This window comes from Oncorhynchus tshawytscha, linkage group LG09, assembly GCF_018296145.1.
Source record: "Oncorhynchus tshawytscha isolate Ot180627B linkage group LG09, Otsh_v2.0, whole genome shotgun sequence".
Classification (NCBI taxonomy): Eukaryota; Metazoa; Chordata; class Actinopteri; order Salmoniformes; family Salmonidae; genus Oncorhynchus; species Oncorhynchus tshawytscha.
In genome coordinates, this window is record NC_056437.1 from 65,335,013 (window position 1) to 65,355,172 (window position 20,160).

The window sequence follows — 20,160 nt, forward strand, 5'->3', positions numbered from 1 at the left end:
AAACACGAGGCAAAAAAAAAACAACAGCAGCCCTTAAGTCAACAATCTGACACAGTACAATGTAACGTTGCCCTTTGAGCCCCCTCCCCATTGATAAGCAGACAGACACCATACAGGAATATTATCCAGTGACTATCCATTTATTCATTCACTACTTTACTCTAGTTGTTTTCTTAAGAAATTCAAGTATTTGTTGGGAACACAAGTCAAGGACTTTTCCTAAAATATCATGACAAAAAAAAAGGTTTTTTTTTTCAAAACATCGGTTTCATATTCAGAACAATCAAAAACACACGTATCAGTTTTTTCTCCCGTATTTCTAACATCTACATTCCCAGGTGTAGTCTCTCTCCCGTGCCTACTGATGCACAAACGAAGGATACAGACTTGCTTCCTTTCCTTCAGTAAGGGGTGTACATCCCAAATGGCACCCTATTATAGTGCACTACTTTTGACCAGGACCCTCAAAAGTAGTGCACTAGAAAGGGAATGGGTTGCCATTTGGGATGGATCCTGGCCTGAAGAGAACTGGGCATGTGAAAGCAAATCCCCAACTGAGCTTCTCTCTACTACATTGCTTCAACCTGTCTATCAGTGCCAATAAAGGAAAGAAGGAGAGGATGAAAAGCTGCTTTAAACTATTTAACTGCCAGAGGAAGCTCCTCCAATGAGGAAGATGTCCTTATTGGCTTCTACCTCAAGCATAGCTGGGTCATACTCCTTAGTGCACACTGTAGGAACACAATTTGCATCAAGTTTCTTGTTGGACAAGTTCAAGTAGTCCCTCACAGTTTGAGTCTTTTCTTTTCGGTGCCTAGGGAATACGACCCTGCTATAAAAGGCAAACAGAGACGAGAGGACAGTGTGAGGGGGATAGAGAGAAGAAAGGAGGGTGTAAGGGAGAGCGACAGGCCCTGGTGAGCTCTTCTAAAACCCAGCCTGCTTTGACTCTCTACTAAAGACAATAGCCAAGTTGTGAAAACCCCCAAAAACTTTTTAAATGAATCACATCACAAAACAGTCCGAAATAAAAACACATTAAAACAAAAAATATTTCCTAAAAACTAATTAACATCACCACAAGGAAGGTTTGTCCATGGCGACAACTCCCATTGCACTGCATCCAAATCCTCGTCCTTTTTTTAATCATAAATACATACATGCAGGTTTAAGTGAAACATTTTGGCAATCCCCATCACCCCCTAGCCTACACTGCCAATAGCACCATCAAGTGGTGGGACAAGGGCCTGACCACTGCCATGATGGCAATGCCATCAAGCACAGTATGGCGTCTTCAGGAGCCTCATTTTAGTTAGTACTAGCTCCAGTCAGAGCTTCAGCGCACAGAGCTTTGTGGTTCCTCTTTGTGGGTAAAATAAATAAAAAAATTGAGGCACAATGTTATTGGTGAATAATAATCGGTGTGTATTTGCGTGGTCGGGTCCACAGTACTTTGCAACGGAACACCTGAGCCGTGAACTCAACTGGAAATAAACCAATAAAGGAAAATCAAAACACAGCAGCAATTTCACCAACACATTTCAACAAGCTGTTCTTCCCGCCACCTGTCCCTCCTTCCCTCTCTCCAAGAGGGAGAAATTAGGCAAGTGACAGAGAGAGCTTAAGGACAGTGATTTAGTACAAAGGAATGACATCACGTTACAGTACGTAGTAGTTGAGTTGGATCTATGTACACTTTACCCAGTAGACTCTCTCTGGGTTCCCTTTTTGACTCCAACTGTTTGAGGTAATGAGATCATTGAAGTAGAAAACTGCACATTCCCTTAAACTCTACACACGTGAGCGCACACACACACACACACACACACACACACACACACACACACCGAAATGGCTGACTACTCAGTACATGGGAACAACATGTGCTCAAACTCAAACTGCCACTCAGAGAAGCTAAATCAAACAATAAATTAAAATATAAAATAATATGATTTTAAAAACATGGGCGAGGCTCCATCTACCTCGAGTCCCAGAAGTAGCACGGAGCCACGCTCAAGGCCAGAGGTTGCTTTGTAGCGCAGATCTAAGACCAGTTTACCGAAGATATTGAGAATGGGTCCAGTGAAACTCTCAAACCAAATCAATAGAACCAATGATTAAAAAAGGTAGGGTCATCAATGTGACATTAACATGCCTAAGTCACTGAGCGCACAGGTAAAGAGAGTATGGTATCGCCAGGAGCACGTTGCTTTTCATCATATTGCACGCAGCTGGAATGACTTAACAGAGCAGAACAATTATTCAACATAAATAATAAAACAGCTATTCCTTTGTCTCCGCCATCAACCACGTTGGAGCACAACACAACCAACCTCAACTCTTCTAGTAATAAATGTTTCCAATCATTTCTCTTCTACCAGTCTTCGCTCTTTCTTTATTCCTTTTTTAAATCCAGCAGCACATTTTAGAAATGCCTATAGCGTTGGTGTCCTCAAGTCTTCCCCCAGTGTCAATAGTAGTTTTCATAGTTGGGAACTGTAGTTTTCATTGAAGGGAAATGTAGTCTTTAATAAAAGTGAGGATTTCCTCTGACAGACACTGTTCTTCTCTCGGAGAGGCTGGCGTACGGTTTCATTCACACCTCCCCTTCATCCAGAGAAACCCAAGCCTCTCGATTATATGGACCAAAGCTTGTCTTGTTCTTTTTATCAAACTGAATTTCCCACGATTCCTCTTGTACATGAATGACACTCCCCTTCATCTCTCCTCCTTCCTGGAGACTTTGGAGGAATGCCACGCAGTAGACCTGAGAGAGATCGAGAAAGATAAACAGAGAGAGATGTAGATAGTACATGGCAAAATAGTATTTTAAGCTGCATGTATGTTAGTTGCGTTCGTCCCTCCCTCCCTTGGTGTTCCTCACCTGATGAAGGTCTTGAAGGCAGCACTCTGGGGGTTGATGCACAGCGGCACTCGTTTCCCCTGCTGGTGCTCTGTTATGAAGTGATGGATGAGCTCTGATAGAGCGAGAGAGAGGAGAGATTGCGAGAGCGAGATTGCAACAGGCCATCAATTTCAATAACAAGCTGGGTTGGAAAAAAGACAGAAGAGAAGTGACGAGAAAGAGGAGTAGAGGGAAGAGCACCAGATAGCTCCTACCTTTGCCCTGCCAGACAGAGAGCAGGCTGTTATCGTAGCTGTGGCTGAAGTTGCGGTCGGCGGGCGGTTCAAAGTCCCGCGTGTACACACGCCCGCTGGGCACCGAGTAGCAGCACTGGCACATGCACGTGTGGTAGCGCAGACGGCCCTCGTCCAGGTAGGGGTGGGAGAGGGCGTCGCTGCCCGAGATCCGTTTGGCCTGAGTCACACACACATGGAGAGAAAGTTGGTCCCCCTCTAATCTTGTATTTTCTCCCTTACTGTAGCTAACTACATTTTTCAGCTCTTGCTTGAACGTCCCTATAAAAAAGAGGAAGCCTTTAGAGTGACGGTTCTCGATAGACTTTTGTCTGTACTCACCGGATCAAACACCAGCATACGACACAACAGGTGCACGGCCTCGTGGGTCGCCCCGTCCGACAGCATGTATAACACAGAGAGTGACGGCTGAGGGGGAAAGTGGGGGGAGCGAGAGAGATTTCACTTCATGAACTGCTGCACCTAGTTTTAGATAAGGATTGTGGGTAGGGTATAGATCCTATCTGGGCCCGGTTTCCCAAAAGCATCTTAAGGCTAAGTTCACCAATGAACTTAGTCTTTCAAGATGCTTTTGGGAAACTGGGCCATGAGCAGTAATATTTTGGCACCCTTGCACGTTTCTCTATTTCTTCCAAAATATTTTTGGAGAGGATTTAACATGAACACGTTCAGCATCTCCTGGCTTGCACGCATAGCCAACAATCCAAGTACAAAAAGTACAAGAAATTAATTTAATATAGCGTACATCACAATAAATCCATTATTTGTTTTAGACAAGTCGAATGAAACAAAGAAAATGTAGCCTACTTCAGAAGAACAGAATAAGCATATTCTGAGTAGTCCTTATGTTAGGCCCTGGTCTGGCTATGGGCTCGACTAGCTCAGCTCATTTAGCAGACAAGATTTGCTTAGAATTCCGTGGCATTATTTTAAAGTATGAAGAATACAATTGAACATAGCTGAATATCAAAGAAAGCTATGAATCCCCCCCCAAACAATTTCAGAGGGAGTGACACATGCAGCTATTCTGTGTTGAGCAGTTAAAGAAACGGGTGCTCCTATATGTTTAATTTAGACTTTGAATGGATTACAAATCTAAACATACAGCCTAAGGCTGCATGACGGTACTAATGATGATTTGAAAAAAGTTGCATGAAAAGGCATGAGTTTTCGCAGGCTGCACATACTTCATCAGTCTCTCATTCACAATGTGACAAGCACTTCATAATATTCTGACCCATCAGACTATTCTTCATTTAAATCTGGTCGTTACATATAGCCTACTAATATATACTACATGATATGTGTGTGGTATGTATGTGGACACCTGGTCGTCAAAAATCTAAATCCAAAACCATGGGTTTTGGTCCCCCCTTTGCTGCTATAACAGCCTCTACTCTTCTGGGAAGTCTTTCCACTAGATGTTGGAACATTGCTGCAGGGACATGCTTCCATTCAGCCACAAGAGCATTAGTTGAGGTCGGGCACGGATGTTGGGCAATTAGGCCTGGCTCGCAGTCAGCAATCCAATTATTTCCAAAGATGTTTGATGGGGTCGAAGTTCTTCCACACTGATCTCGACAAACCATTTCTGTATAGACCTCGCTTTGTGCATGGGGCATTGTCATGCTGAAACAGGAAAGGGCCTTCCCCAAACTATTGGAAGCAGAATCGTCTAGAATGTCATTGTATGTTGTAGCGTAAGACTTCCCTTCACCGGAACATGAAAAACACCCCATGACCATTATTCCTCCACCAAACTTTACAGTTGGCACTATGCATTGGGGCAGGTAGCGTTCTCCTGGCATCCGCCAAACATAGATAAGTCCGCCGGATTGCCAGATGGCGAAGCGTGATTCATCACTCCAGAGTACGCATTTCCACTGCTCCGGAGTCCAATGCAGTGAGCTTTACAACACACCAGCCAATGCTTGGCGTTGCGCATGGTGATCTTAGGCTTGTGTGCAGCGTCTCAGCCATGGAAACCCATTGCACAATGCTCCCAAAGAGCAGTTATTGTGCTGACGTTGCTTCCAGAGGCAGTTTGGAACTCGGTAGTGAGTGTTGCAACCGAAGACAAACTGTTCTGTGAGCTTGTGTAGCCAACCCCTTCGCACTGAGCCATTGTTGCTCCTAGACGTTTCCACTTCACAATAACAGCACTTACAGTTGACTGGAGCAGCTCTAGTAGCGCAGAATTTTAACGAACTGACTTGTTGGAAAGGTGGCATCCTATGACGGTGCTACGTTGAAAGTCACTGAGCACTTCAATAAGGCCATTCTACTGCCAAAGTTTATCTATGGAGATTGCATGGCTGTGTGCTGGATTTTATATACAGTGGGGCAAAAAAGTATTTAGTCAGCCACCAATTATGCAAGTTCTCCCACTTAAAAATATGAGAGGCCTGTAATTTTCATCATAGGTACATTTCAACTATGACAGACCAAATGAGAAAAAAAATCCAGAAAATCACATTGTAGGATTTTTTATGAATTTATTTGCAAATGATGGTGGAAAATAAGTATTTGGTCAACTACAAACAAGCAAGATTTCTGGCTCTCACAGACCTGTAACTTCTTCTTTAAGAGGCTCCTCTGTCCTCCACTCATTACCTGTATTAATGGCACCTGTTTGAACTTGTTATCAGTATAAAAGACACCTGTCCACAACCTCACACAGTCACACGCCAAACTCCACTATGGCCAAGACCAAAGAGCTGTCAAAGGACACCAGAAACAAAATTGTAGACCTGCACCAGGCTGGGAAGACTGAATCTGCAATAGGTAAGCAGCTTGGTTTGAAGAAATCAACTGTGGGAGCAATTATTAGGAAATGGAAGACATACAAGACCACTGATAATCTCCCTCGATCTGGGGCTCCACGCAAGATCTCACCCCGTGGGGGTGATCTCACCCCGTGAATGACCTGCAGAGAGCTGGGACCAAAGTAACAAAGCCTACCATCAGTAACACATTACGCCGCCAGGGACTCAAATCCTGCAGTGCCAGACGTGTCCCCCTGCTTAAGCCAGTACATGTCCAGACCCGTCTGAAGTTTGCTAGAAAGCATTTGGATGATCCAGAAGAAGATTGGGAGAATGTCATATGGTCAGATGAAACCAAAATAGAACTTTTTGGTAAAAACTCAACTTGTCATGTTTGGAGGACAAAGAATGCTGAGTTGCATCCAAAGAACACCATCCCTACTGTGAAGCATGGGGGTGGACACATCATGCTTTGGGGCTGTTTTTCTGCAAAGGGACCAGGACGACTGATCCGTGTAAAGGAAAGAATGAATGGGGCCATGTATCATGAGATTTTGAGTGAAAACCTCCTTCCATCAGCAAGGGCATTGAAGATGAAACGTGGCTGGGTCTTTCAGCATGACAATGATCCCAAACACACCGCCCAGGCAACGAAGGAGTGGCTTCGTAAGAAGCATTTCAAGGTCCTGGAGTGGCCTAGCCAGTCTCCAGATCTCAACCCATAGAAAATCTTTGGAGGGAGTTGAAAGTCCGTGTTGCCCAGCAACAGCCCCAAAACATCACTGCTCTAGAGGAGATCTGCATGGAGGAATGGGCCAAAATACCAGCAACAGTGTGTGAAAACCTTGTGAAGACTTACAGGAAACGTTTGACCTCTGCCAACAAAGGGTATATAACAAAGTATTGAGATAAACTTTTGTTAATGACCAAATACTTATTTTCCACCATAATTTGCAAATAAATTCATGAAAAATCCTACAATGTGATTTTCTGGATTTTTTTCCCTCATTTTGTCTGCCATAGTTGAAGTGTACCTATGATGAAAATGACCTCTCTCATCTTTAAGTGGGAGAACTTGCACAATTGGTGGCTGACTAAATACTTTTTTGCTCCACTGTACCTGTATACTAATATATATATAGTGCATGTTGTTGAATTACTTTTGATTTAGAATGGTCCACAAAAAAATATAATACTTGTAATACGTTGCCTGCACTGGACGTTACGTTAGGGGAAGCTGAGCTTTCCCGAAAGTAAATTGAATTAAATTGCCAAAATTATATAGATAAATAAATTTAAAAACAGGATACTAAAGCATTGATTTGCCATGCATTGAACGTTATTTTTTGCTAACACTGATTTGAGTTATATTGTTAGCCTAAATTATGACTGCAATCTATTCATCACGACAAATAGTAGGCTCTCTTACATAAGTCTGCAAAAGCGATTATGCATGTCATGCTTTTATTATAAAAGTTGCATTTTTAAATGGGGAAAATTACCTTCCCCAAAGTTAACTCACACGCCGTCTACGTATACCAGGTAGGCTACACTGCTTGTAGAGCAGATTAAAGTGCGTCATTTTAAGAAGTGAGCAAGAAATATAGCATCACAAGAAAGCTGGAATCCTCTTAAATAGAGGCCAGTCAAGTCTTTACACACGCAAATGCGTAACAGCCGGGCTTATAAGAACACTTTTCACTAGGCTCTGTAGACTATGGGCTCTCCAACCGTGTTCCAGGGGTCCTATGCCTAGGCTATAGGCTACGTTTGGAGTCATTTGGCCAATTTAGTTGTGATACAAACCTTAAAACATATAGGCCTATGGACTAGGCTACATGGTGTGTGACTATGATTATCATGCACCTGGCGGAACAGAGGCGGGAAAAAAATATAAATCAATAATACATGTCATCATATGCACAAATAGCAAATGGAGGACACTTTTCTTGCGGTTCATTTTCATACCAGCCAGGTAGGCTATACTCCTGTTGTAAAGTGAAGCAATGTGCTTAATATTAGGAAAGTTGAGAAAAAAAATAACTGTAGGCTTAGCCTACAGAAATCTGATGGGAACCTCCCTCGTCGTTTTAACAGGGGCCTTAAAAAATATTTTCTCACGCAATTGCATAGCCTATAGAAATGTTCATGGGCTCTCATGAAGTGTTCGATTTGATTTTTGATTGCATTTGCATTGCCGTCAGAGTGATTAGAATAACAATAAGTGCCAGGCCATTAGTGACTGGCAGTTAGCAAGTTCGGTAGGCTACTGATGACAATCAGCGGCATCAGAGCACAGTTTGAGAAGCCTAGATACCGTGACTAAACGGTCACATGGAATTTGATTGCAGTCATGACTCGTGACCGCAGGTGTGGTGATAATACGGTCACAGTAACAACCCTAGTTGGAAGTAAGGTGTTTTCATTTGTAAAATGCAAGCAGTAGGTAGTGAGGAGGAAGTACCGGTTTGTGAGGTCCTCTCAGGATGTGAGCTCTGGCCCCCTCACAGGCAGATGCCATGGCAGAGAGAGGAGGGGTACCCAGCAGATCAGTGATCAGATCCAACTGCAGGGTAGAGGGAGAGAGAAGAGAGAGTGAGGGTGGGAGAGAGATTTAATTTGACAAATAACCTAAATAAATAAAAACCGACCATCCACAAGGGACAAAAAATTAGATACATTATTTGGTTATTAATTGTTAGATAAAAGTACAAATTATTGCCCAGACAGATTACACCTTTAGATGGCTTTCCCTCTTTCCTCCCTCCCAGGGTTCCCTGCCTCCCACCCCTCTACTAGGGCGGCCACAAAATTGTCAGCCGGTGACTGACAAGCAAATAACTGTCGGTCTCACGGTAAATGACCGTTAAACACATTTAGCATCTCCTGGCTTCCACACAAGCCACTGATGCAGATCTTTAGAGCATCTACATTTTAAAATGTTTATAAATCCATGTAATATAGCCTACACCTTCACAATAAATCCATAATTTATTTCAGACCTGTCTAAAGCAGCATGATATTTAGTCTATTTCAGAAGAACAGAATAGCGTACTCTTGAGTTGTCCTTATGTTTGGTCCTGATCTGGCTATGCCAAATGGCTGTAGGCTACACTAGTTCATTTAGCAGACAAAATTAGCTTAGAATTCAGTGGCATTATTTTATATTATGAAGAATACAATTGAACAAAGCTGAATAAAATAAAGGATATTTTCTACAAACGATTTGAGGGAGTACCCACACATAAGTCTATTCTGTGTTAACAAAGCAATACACTCCTGTTTAATTTAGAGTTATTAAATGTAACTTTACATTACTGTTCTACAAATGTTGGGCTAATACACTGCTCAAAAAAATAAAGGGAACACTAAAGTAACACATCCTATATCTGAATGAATGAAATATTCTTATTAAATAGTTTTTTCTTTACATAGTTGAATGTGCTGACAACAAAATCACACAAACATTATCAAATGGAAATCAAATTTATCAACCCATGGAGGTCTGGATTTGGAGTCACACTCAAAATTAAAGTGGAAAACCACACTACAGGCTGATCCAACTTTGATGTAATGTCCTTAAAACAAGTCAAAATGAGGCTCAGTAGTGTGTGTGGCCTCCACGTGCCTGTATGACCTCCCTACAACGCCTGGGCATGCTCCTGATGAGGAGGCGGGTGGTCTCCTGAGGGATCTCCTCCCAGACCTGGACTAAAGCATCCGCCAACTCCTGGACAGTCTGTGGTGCAACGTGGCGTTGGTGGATGGAGCGAGACATGATGTCCCAGATGTGCTCAATTGGATTCAGGTCTGGGGAACGGGCGGGCCAGTCCATAGCATCAATGCCTTCCTCTTGCAGGAACTGCTGACACACTCCAGCCACATGAAGTCGAGCATTGTCTTGCATTAGGAGGAACCCAGGGCCAACCGCACCGGCATATGGTTTCACAAGGGGTCGAGGATCTCATCTTGGTACCTAATGGCAGTCAGGCTACCTCTGGCGAGCACATGGAGGGCTGTGCGGCCCCCCAAAGAAATGCCACCCCACACCATGACTGACCCACCGCCAAACCGGTCATGCTGGAGGATGTTGCAGGCAGCAGAACGTTCTCCACGGCGTCTCCAAAACTGTCACGTGCTCAGTTTGAACCTGCTTTCATCTGTGAAGAGCACAGGGCGCCAGTGGCGAATTTGCCAATCTTGGTTCTCTCTGGCAAATGCCAAACGTCCTGCACGGTGTTGGGCTGTAAGCACAACCCCCACCTGTGGACATCGGGCCCTCATACCACCCCCATGGAGTCTGTTTCTGACCGTTTGAGCAGACACATGCACGTTTGTGGCCTGCTACAGGTCATTTTGCAGGGCTCTGGCAGTGCTCCTCCTACTCCTCCTTGCACAAAGGCGGAGGTAGCGTTCCTGCTGCTGGGTTGTTGCCCTCCTACGGCCTCCTCCACGTCTCCTGATGTACTGGCCTGTCTCCTGGTAGCGCCTCCATGCTCTGGACACTACGCTGACAGACACAGCAAACCTTCTTGCCACAGCTTGCATTGATGTGCCATCCTGGATGAGCTGCACTACCTGAGCCAGTTGTGTGGGTTGTAGACTCCGTCTCATGCTACCACTAGATTGAAAGCACCGCCAGCATTCAAAAGTGACCAAAACATCAGCCAGGAAGCATAGGAACTGAGAAGTGGTTTGTGGTCCCACCTGCAGAACCACTCCTTTATTGGGGGTGTCTTGCTAAATGCCTATAATTTCCACCTGTTGTCTATTCCATTTGCACAACAGCATGTGAAATTTGTCAATCAGTGTTGCTTCCTAAGTGGACAGTTTGATTTCACAGAAGTGTGATTGACTTGGAGTTACATTGTGTTGTTTAAGTGTTCCCTTTGTTTGAGCAGTGTATTAGGTTTTTAATACATTGCAAGGCTGCATGATGCAAATAATGATGATTTGAAAAAAAAGTTGCTAGAAAAAAGGAATGAGCTCCATTGTTTTTTCTGCAGGCTATACACACACTTCATCAGTCTCATTCACATTTTGATAAGCATTTAATAATGCCTCAAATTTCACGGCGGTGTCCCCTTTGTTTGGCTGTAATACACCCTAAAGAAATCCATGCCTGTAGCGGCCAGTGGCCGTTGTGCCCTTGGCCCAGAGTGCTGCGTTGTGCCCTTCTCCCTGAGTGCTACTTGCACCGATGCACCTCTCACTCACATTGCTCTCTATCACGTGATCGGGTCTTTCTCACAGGCTACAAGTGAAGACCAACACATCGGGGATGCAACTGCGCACGTCTTTATTCAATTCCGAGGTGCATATTAACGATATTGAAAGAACTGTCCACATTAACTTTTCATCAGCCAATAAGATGAGTAACGAACAGCAAAAGCACTAGCTTATGCCAATCTGCTATACCCCAGAGTACAAAACTATTCTTATTCGTGCGAAAAATACATAAAATAATCATGTTTTACTCAATGTGGCTGACACAACAGATCAGAACGTTTAGCTTAAAATGTTGACAAACTATTAGGCAATTTCTTCACATTATAAGCACAGGAATACGCACATGGCAGTAGGCTATAAGCGCGACTGTACCATTAGCGGGAAAACACCATTCTCAAAAGTAACCGTAAATGCGATTATGCATGTAATGCTTTTATGTATGCCAGTTAGGCTCCACACCCCTTGTAAAACAAATAAATGTGCTTAATTTTAAGAAGTTATTTAGCCACTTCAGTTGTGATACAAACCTTATCAAAACATATAGGCCTATGGGTTAGGCTCAATGAGGTGTGCGACTATGATTCGAAAAAGTCACATCATTCACAAGTGATAATATATAATTGACAAGTGATAATAATATTGTCACCCATCAGACTATTCTTAATTAAATCTGGTCTTTACATATATTAAATAATATACAGTACCCGTCAAAAGTTTGGACACCTACTCATTCAAGAGTTTCTTTATTTGTACTATTTTCTACATCGTAGAATAATAGTGAAGACATCAAAACTATGAAATAACACATATGGAATCATGTAGGAACCAAAAAGTGATAAAATGTTTAAATATATATTTTATATATGAGATTCTTCAAAGTAGCCACCCTAGGCCTTGACAGCTTTGCACACTCTTGGCATTCTCTCAACCAGCTTCATGAGCTAGTCATTACTTTAACTTCTTGGCGCACCCAACCCGTTAGCGAGATCATTTTCGTCAACATCCGCTGAATTGCGCCAAATTCAAATTAAATGACTAAAAATATTTAATTTTCATGAAATCACAAGTGCAATATAGCAAAACACACCGTAGCTTGTTAGTCCACCTGGTGTGTCAGATTTTTAAAAAACATTACAGCAAAAGCTATCCAAGTGTTTATGTTAGGACATCTCTCTCAGCAGACAAACAGCTAGCAGCAAATTAGATTGGCCACGAAAGTCAGAAAAGCAATAAAATGAATCGCTTACCTTTGATGATTTTCGGATGTTTGCACTCACGAGGCTCCCAGTTACACAATAAATGTTCCTTTTGTTCGATAAAGATGATTTTATATCCAAAAACCTCCATTTGGTTGGCGCGTTAAGAAATCCACAGGCTCGAGCGGTCACGACGGGGCAGACGAAAATTCCAAATAGTATCCGTAAAGTTCGTAGAAACATGTCAAACATTTTTTATAATCGATCCTCAGGTTGTTTTTACAATAAATAATCGATAATATTTCAACCGGACCGTAGCTTTTTCCAATAGGAGAGAGAAAATGTCTGCTCCAAGCTGTTGCGCATGCAAAACTCTGCTGGCACCCAGCCATCCACTGACGCGACGTGATGGTTCTCGCTGATTTTTCAGACTAAAAGTCTGAAACTATGTCTAAAGACGGTTCACACCATATGGAAGCCAAAGAGAAAGGATTCTGGTTGATATCCCTTTAAATGGAGGTAAGGCATGCAATGGAACAGGGAGATTTGTTTCTCTTAGACACTTCCTTGTTGGATTTTCTTCAGGTTTTCGCCTGCAATATCAGTTCTGTTATACTCAGACAATAATTTGACAGTTTTGGAAACTTGAGTGTTTTCTATCCAAATCTGACAATTATATGCATATTCTAGATTCTGGGCCTGAAAAATAGGTAGTTTCATTTGGGTACGTTTTTTTCATCCAAACATCAAAATACTGCCCCTACACTCAACAGGTTAAGACATAAAGATCAGTCAATCCAGAAAATGTCAAGAACTATGAAAGTTTCTTCAAGTGCAGTTGAAAAAACCATCAAGCGCTATGATGAAACTGGTTCTCATGAGGACCGCCACAGGAATGGAAGACCCAGTTACCTCTGCTGCAGAGGATAAGTTCATTAGGAGTTACCAGCCTCAGAAATTGTGGCCCAAATAAATGCTTCAGAGTTCAAGTAACAGACACAGCTCAACATCAACTGTTCAGTGGAGACTGCATGAATCAGGCCTTCATGGTCAAATTGCTGCAAAGAAACCACTACTAAAGGACACCTCTCAACCAGCTTCATGAGGAATGCTTTTTTATTGAATACCAAGTGTGCAAAGCTGTCAACAAGGCAAAGAGTGGCTACTTTGAAGAATATAAAATATATTTTGTTTAAAACTTTTTGGGTTACTACATGATTCCATACATGTTATGTCATTGTTTTGATGTGTTATTATTCTACAATGTAGAAAATAGTAAAAAATAAAGAAAAACCCTGGAATGAGTAGGTGAGTGGAAACTTCTGATTGGTACGGTTTGTATCGAAACAGGGGCAGGGGGGGAAAATACATGTCATCTATGTACTTAAATAGCGAATGGCGGACACTTTTCCTGTGGTTCATTTTCATGTCAGCCAAAGATAAGCAATTGGCTTAATATTAGGAAAGTTGAGAAATAAATAATATAGTAGGCCTAGCCTATAGAATGCGGATGGGATCCTCTTTTGAATAGAAGTGTTTGAATAGATTTTCGATTACATTGGCATTGATGCCAGAGTGATTAGAGGGACAATAGAGTGCTGAGTACCAGGCAGTTAGCAAGTTTGGTAGGCTACTAATGACCATCCAACAGCATCGGAGCTTGGAGAAGCCTAACTACCGTGACCAAATGGTCACATGGAATTCGACTGCCTTCATGACTCGTGACAGCCGATGTGGCGGTAATACGGTTACCGCAACAGCCCTACCCTCTCTACCTGTTGTATGGGGCTCTGGGCCTGGAACAGGATGCGTCGACCCAGTAGTTCGGCGAAGATGCATCCCACCGACCAGACGTCTATGGCAGAGCCATAATGGCGGCTGCCCATCAGCACCTCAGGAGCCCGGTAGTACTGAGTCACCACCTCCTGGGTCATGTGACGAGACTGGTCCGGCTCCTCCACACGTGCCAGCCCAAAGTCACAGATCTGAGAGAGGGGTAGGGAAGGAGAGAGAGAAAGAGGTGAGTGGAAGAGGGGGAATTTAGTTACATGATAATAACATACACCGAGTATACAAAACATTAAGAACACCTGCTCTTTGACATGACAGACTGACCAGGTGAAAGCTACCTTTTTGATGTCACTTGTTAAATCCACTTCAAATCAGTGTAAATGGAGAATTTTTTTCAAGCCTTGAGACAATTGAGACATGGATTGTGTGTGTGCGCCATTCAGAGGCTGAATAATGGGCAAGACAAAAGATTGAAATGCTTCTGAACAGGGTATGGTAGTAGGTGCCAGGTGGAACAGTTTCAGTGTGTCAAGAACTGCAAAGCGGCTGGGTTTTTCACACTCAACAGTTTCCCATGTGTGTCAAGAATGGTCGACCACCCTAAGGACATCCAGCCAACTAGACAACTGTGGGAAGCATTGGAGTCAACATGGGCCAGCATCCCTGTGGAATGCATTCAACACCTTGTAGAGTTCATGCCCTGATGAACTGAGGCTGTTCTGAGGGCAAAAGGTGTGGGGGGCAACTCAATATTAGGAAGGTGTTTGTAATGTTTGGTATACCCAGTGTAGGTTGACCACTGTAAGTACAGCATAATACACTTGTATGTTTGTGAAAAGGTGTAGATTATATTCTTCAGCCCATATTGATCTCTACTAGGTAATTTTTTTCTGTGCCCGGCATCATGCTTTTTTTGTCATGTCTTTTGCGGAAGTTCAGACACACAGATTCACATTCATACATGCGGACACACGCCTAAACAAACGTGTACACACAGTTACCTTGAGCAGGCAATTGCTGTTGACTAACAGGTTCCCAGGTTTGATGTCCCTGTGCAGGATGCTAGCAGAATGCAGGTACTTCAGCCCTGAGAGAAGGAGAATCACTGTTACTCATAACAGTCCAAATATAGCCCCTAGCCAATTCCCCTTCAGTGTTTGCAGTCAATGACAACATGAATCCGTCAATATGGCTCCATCACATGAAACAAGCTGGCTCCTTTAACCCTGCAAATCAAGAAAGGATAGGGGGGAAAACTCACAAATGGGTTGTTTTTAGGCTCAGCAGTCAACCTTTAACCTTGACTTCCAACACAGCGCCTTTCCCTACTCCTCCCTCCGTCCCACTCACCTCTGAGGATCTGGTAGAGGAACACTTTGATGTGGTCGGTGGTGAGGGGCTGGGGAGACACGATGACTTTGTGGAGGTCACTCTGCATCAGCTCAGTGATCACGTAGCTAGTCAGGCATTGCCCGTGGTCAAGGAAACAGACGTCTATTGGATGTGGCTGGAGCACATAAAAGAAAGCTTAATACTCCATCTATCTATAGTCAAGTTAAATGTAGCTATCTATCATAACACAAGACTATCCCTAATGGTATTATCTCGGTTGAGGTTTATCTTGATGTAGAATGTATTATGTAGATTGACTGTTTTGAAAGGAGGAGGACATGATAATATATAGAGAAACTGGGACAGAGAAAGTGCACGAGTGAACAATGGCTGACACATAACAGTCATGTGTGCAAGTGTGTGTGTGCACGTGAACTTGCATGTGAAGGATACATTTCCTCGAAGCAGTCGATCTGCGGAGGCTGCAGAATGTCCAGCGCTGACAACACCTGTAAACACACATCATCATCATCATCCTTCTCGTTGTTTTAATGATTAGAGCTCTAAAAGACAAAACAGACAGGTGAACGGTTAAAAGCAGTGAGTGGCCATCCTATCTTTGGCCGTCATTTCGTGTTCATTTTCTGATGATTGTACACGTTGACTCGCCACTGCTCGTCAACACTCAGCAAGTGATCTAGCGTCCACAGCCGACATTTGATATGGCACTTCTCGTCCTTAAGTGTCTAAACTATAACAAACCTCTAACTTCACAGTGCCATTTGTCGAGCTAGCCTCTGTATGGAAACATATCAATGAGCAGTGGGGAGATGCATCACTATGTCTTATGCCGCTATTATGGATGCAATACTGTATGAAAATGTCTCAAAATGGCACCTTATTCCAGTCCAAAGTATAGGAAATAGGGTGCCATTTAGGATGCATCCTGTATGTGTTGTGCAGTCCTGTGTATAGATGTTAGAGGTCGACCGATTAATCGGAATGGCCGATTAATTAGGGCCGATTTCAAGTGTTCATAACAATCGGAAATTGGTATTTTTGGACACCAATTTTGCCGATTTACCCAAAAAATAGTTTATTTTTATTTTTAAAACAACTTTATTTAACGAGGCAAGTCAGTTAAGAACACATTCTTATTTTCAATGACGGCCTAGGAACAGCCTTATTCAGGGGCAGAACGACAGATTTTTACCTTGTCAGCTCAGGGATTCAATCTTGCAACCTTACGGTTAACTAGTCCAACGCTCTAACCACCTGCCTCACGAGGAGCCTGCCTGTTATGCAGTAAGAAGCCAAGGTAAGTTGCTAGCTAGCATTAAAATTCTCATTAAAAAAACAATCAATCAATCATAATCACTAGTTAACTACACATGGTTGATGATATTACTAGTTTATCTAGCGTGTCCTGCGTTGCATATAATCGATGCGGTACGCATACGCGAAAAAGGACTGTCATTGCTCCAACGTGTACCTAACCATAAACATCAATGCCTTCCTTAAAATCAATACAAAGAAGTATATATTTCTAAACCTGCATATTTAGCTAAAAGAAAGGTTAGCAGGCAAAATTAACCAGGTGAAATTGTGTCACTTCTCTTGTGTTCATTTCACACAGAGTCAGGGTATATGCAACAGTTTGGGCCGCCTGGCTCATTGCGAACTCATTTGCCAGAATTTTACGGAATTATGACACAACATTGAAGGTTGTGCAATGTCACAGCAATATTTAGACTTAGGGATGCCATCCGTTAGATAAAATACGGAACAGTTCCGTATTTCACTGAAAGAATAAAGGTTTTGTTTTCGAAATGATAGTTTCCGGATTCGATCATATTAATGACCTTACGGTTCGTATTTCTGTGTGTTATGTTATAATTAAGTCTATGATTTGATAGAGCAGTCTGACTGAGCGAAGGTAGGCACCAGCAGGCTCGTAAGCATTCATTCAAACAGCACTTTTGTGCTTTTTGCCAGCAGCACTTCACAATGCTTCAAGCATTGCACTGTTTATGACTTCAAGCCTATCAACTCCCGAGATTAGGCTGGTGTAACCGATGTGAAATGGCTAGCTAGTTAGCGGGGTGCGCGCTAATAGCGTTTCAAACATCACTCGCTCTGAGACTTGAGAGTAGTTGTTCCCCTTGCTCTGCATGGGTAATGCTGCTTCTGGGGTGGCTGTTGTCGATGTGTTCCTGGTTCGAGCCCAGGTAGGAGCGAGGAGAGGGACAGAAGCTATACTGTTACACTGGCAATACTAAAGTGCCTATAAGAACATCCAATAGTCAAAGCTTAATGAAATACAAATGGTATAGAGGGAAATAGTCCTATAATTCCTATAATAACTACAACCTAAAACTTATTTCCTGGGAATATTGAAGACTCATGTTAAAAGGAATCACCAGCGTTCATATGTTCTCATGTTCTGAGCAAGGACCTTAAACATTAGCTTTCTTACATGGCACATATTGCACTTTTACTTTCTTCTCCAACACTTTGTATTTGCATTATTTAAACCAAATTGAACATATTTCATTATTTATTTGAGGCTAAATTGATTTTATTGATGTATTATATTAAGTTAAAATAAGTGTTCATTCAGTAGTTGTAATTGTCATTATTACAAATTTTAAAAATAAATATATATATTTTTTATTTTTTATTATTTGATTTATTAAATCAACCGATTAATCGGTATCAGGTTTTTTTGATCCTCCAATAATCGGTATCGGCGTTACAATCATAATCGGGCGACCTCTAATAGATGTATTGCTATCATTCTTACGTTGTCGTGTTTGAAGAAGCAGAGCATCCTCAGCTCTCTGAAGACCCTCTTACAGGAGACTAGGTTCTGGAAGACATTGGGCATCTTCTTCAGGGCTACCTTACGCCCGTCACGAGGGTCTGTCACTGACCTGCAGGGGCAAGATGGATGGGGTCTGTTTGCACTGGTCACCAATGGTGAGGACACATGCATGCGCACACACAGTATGTCTATTTCATTCCCCTGTTAGATACACACCCTTTTTGGAAAGGAAAAAAAAAACATGCAGAAACCTCACATGGAAATCAGTCTTCATTCTTATTTGAAAATGGCCCAACTTACCAGACCACACCAAATGCGCCATAACCGATAGGTCGATCAGGCTCCATCTCAGCAGGGCTTGGCACTTCACTGGCAGGACTACTATGAGGCTGTGGTACAGCTGCCCCACCACCGGTGCTTCCCCCAAGAGACGTCGGGTGTCGAGGCGTCCCCGCCGGGGTAGTGGGTCCAGTTAGACTTGGAGTTGCACTGAGGCCCGTGGAAGTGGTTCCAGTTGAGGTGTTGACGCAAAAATACTTGTTATGCCCCAACTCAGATCCGGGGAACAGGTTACCACATACTGTCTGCTGCAGGCCTGTACCATGGAATGCCATTCTATTTCAAACCCCTATCAGAAGGGTTCGTTTGGGAGCTATGTCTAATACTGTACTCGCTTTGAGCGTTGCATGCATTACATATACATGAACCGAGAGCTTGACTTCAGTATTCTATGCAGGCATGGTTGTGACTCTGTTCCTTGCTTGTAGAACATGCAACAGAGAATGTAAACCATGTCTGATATGGCTAGCAGCTATCTTGTTAGCTATATAATAACAGGAGCAGTGTTATTTAGCTTGCTATTAGACTATTGTCGTGGAATCACCATTATTGGCTTTAGTGAGGTAGGTAACGTTAGGTCACGACAGAAAACCAAAAATATAACGTCAGCAGTGTGATCGAAAACACTGTCGGGTCCAGAAATTCCTGAGGTATATCGACACAAACGCTATCTAATTGACCAGCGATCACATACTCAATCAACCAGTCTGGCTGGGGGAAGCAATGCCTATCATTGTTAATACATTTGTGCTTTCTGTTTTGTGGCCTAATTTTACGATGAGTAAGAAGTCTCCCCTTATCTAACAATGCTATGTTACATTACCTGGCTACCAGCTCGCACTACATTAGTTTATTGCCCCGGGCTCAGATAGCAACCTTTGTCTGGTTGATGTTAACTAACGAGCTAGCTAAACCGAAAAGTACACACACCTGTGTTTGCATACACTAGCTTATGTTATAGCTAACCAGTTTCCGAGGTAGCTAAATAAAAATGTTAAAAAAGGTAGCAAACACCAGGTTCTTCCAGCTCGAGTTGTCGGTCAATGAAATTCAGATTCGTAGAACGTTAACTAGCTGGCATTAGACCGAATGCTAACCAGCTGTTCCATGGCCCATATAAGACAGCCGGGTATTTAGCTAGCAGACTTTCGTGACCTATATATTTGCTTTGACCAAAAAACACTTTCAGTAGACGAAACGAAATTAACGAAAAACCAACCCGCGTGGTTCGCAGCGCAAAGAAGTCCTCTTTTGATTTTACACAACGAAAGTCAGTTTTGCATCACTAACGTTAGCCGGGGTTGCCAGCTAGCTAAATTGCTAACAAGCTAGCCCTATCATACCCACTGATAGAAAATGAAAAGTGCCAAGAGAGATTAAACCAGCTACTGTGTGATATAATTTCATCGCTATTCTCTATGTCATCTGCTAACCATTTCTTCCGAATGATCCCTTTCTTTCTTGGAAATCAGCTGTTTGAAATAGTGGAATAGTGAGTAGGAGGAGTTGGGGGGGGGGGTAGCAA

The 20,160-nt window shown here is 42.7% G+C and overlaps 1 protein-coding gene across 2 annotated transcripts; it reads right to left on the minus strand.

The window, feature by feature from the left end:
- Positions 1-119: 119 nt before the first annotated feature.
- LOC112258406 (serine/threonine-protein kinase NLK2) lies at positions 120-20,135 on the minus strand. Of its 2 annotated transcripts, XM_024432762.1 has the most exons (11): positions 18,597-20,135; positions 18,276-18,405; positions 15,926-15,981; positions 15,491-15,597; positions 15,142-15,227; positions 14,125-14,334; positions 8,389-8,490; positions 3,481-3,567; positions 3,121-3,319; positions 2,885-2,978; positions 120-2,767 (listed from the first exon to the last, which is right to left on the minus strand). In XM_024432762.1, the coding sequence occupies exons 1-11, from the start codon at positions 18,908-18,910 to the stop codon at positions 2,719-2,721; spliced, it is 1,434 nt and encodes a 477-aa protein (XP_024288530.1). In that variant the 5' UTR covers positions 18,911-20,135; the 3' UTR covers positions 120-2,718. The 2 variants fall into 2 exon arrangements, with proteins under 2 accessions (XP_024288530.1, XP_024288531.1); XM_024432763.1 differs by lacking the exon at positions 3,481-3,567.
- Between the last annotated feature and the right edge of the window lie 25 nt (positions 20,136-20,160).

Bases quoted from the DNA above. Each gene is read 5' to 3' on its own strand.
- LOC112258406 (XM_024432762.1), bottom strand. From the start codon at position 18,910: ATGGCATTCCATGGTACAGGCCTGCAGCAGACAGTATGTGGTAACCTG. The intron at 15,598-15,925 runs GTATCCTTCACA...ATGCCTGACTAG, and splicing joins ATCGACTGCTTCGAGGAAAT to CTACGTGATCACTGAGCTGA. The intron at 3,320-3,480 runs GTGAGTACAGAC...TGTGTGACTCAG, and splicing joins GTATGCTGGTGTTTGATCCG to GCCAAACGGATCTCGGGCAG.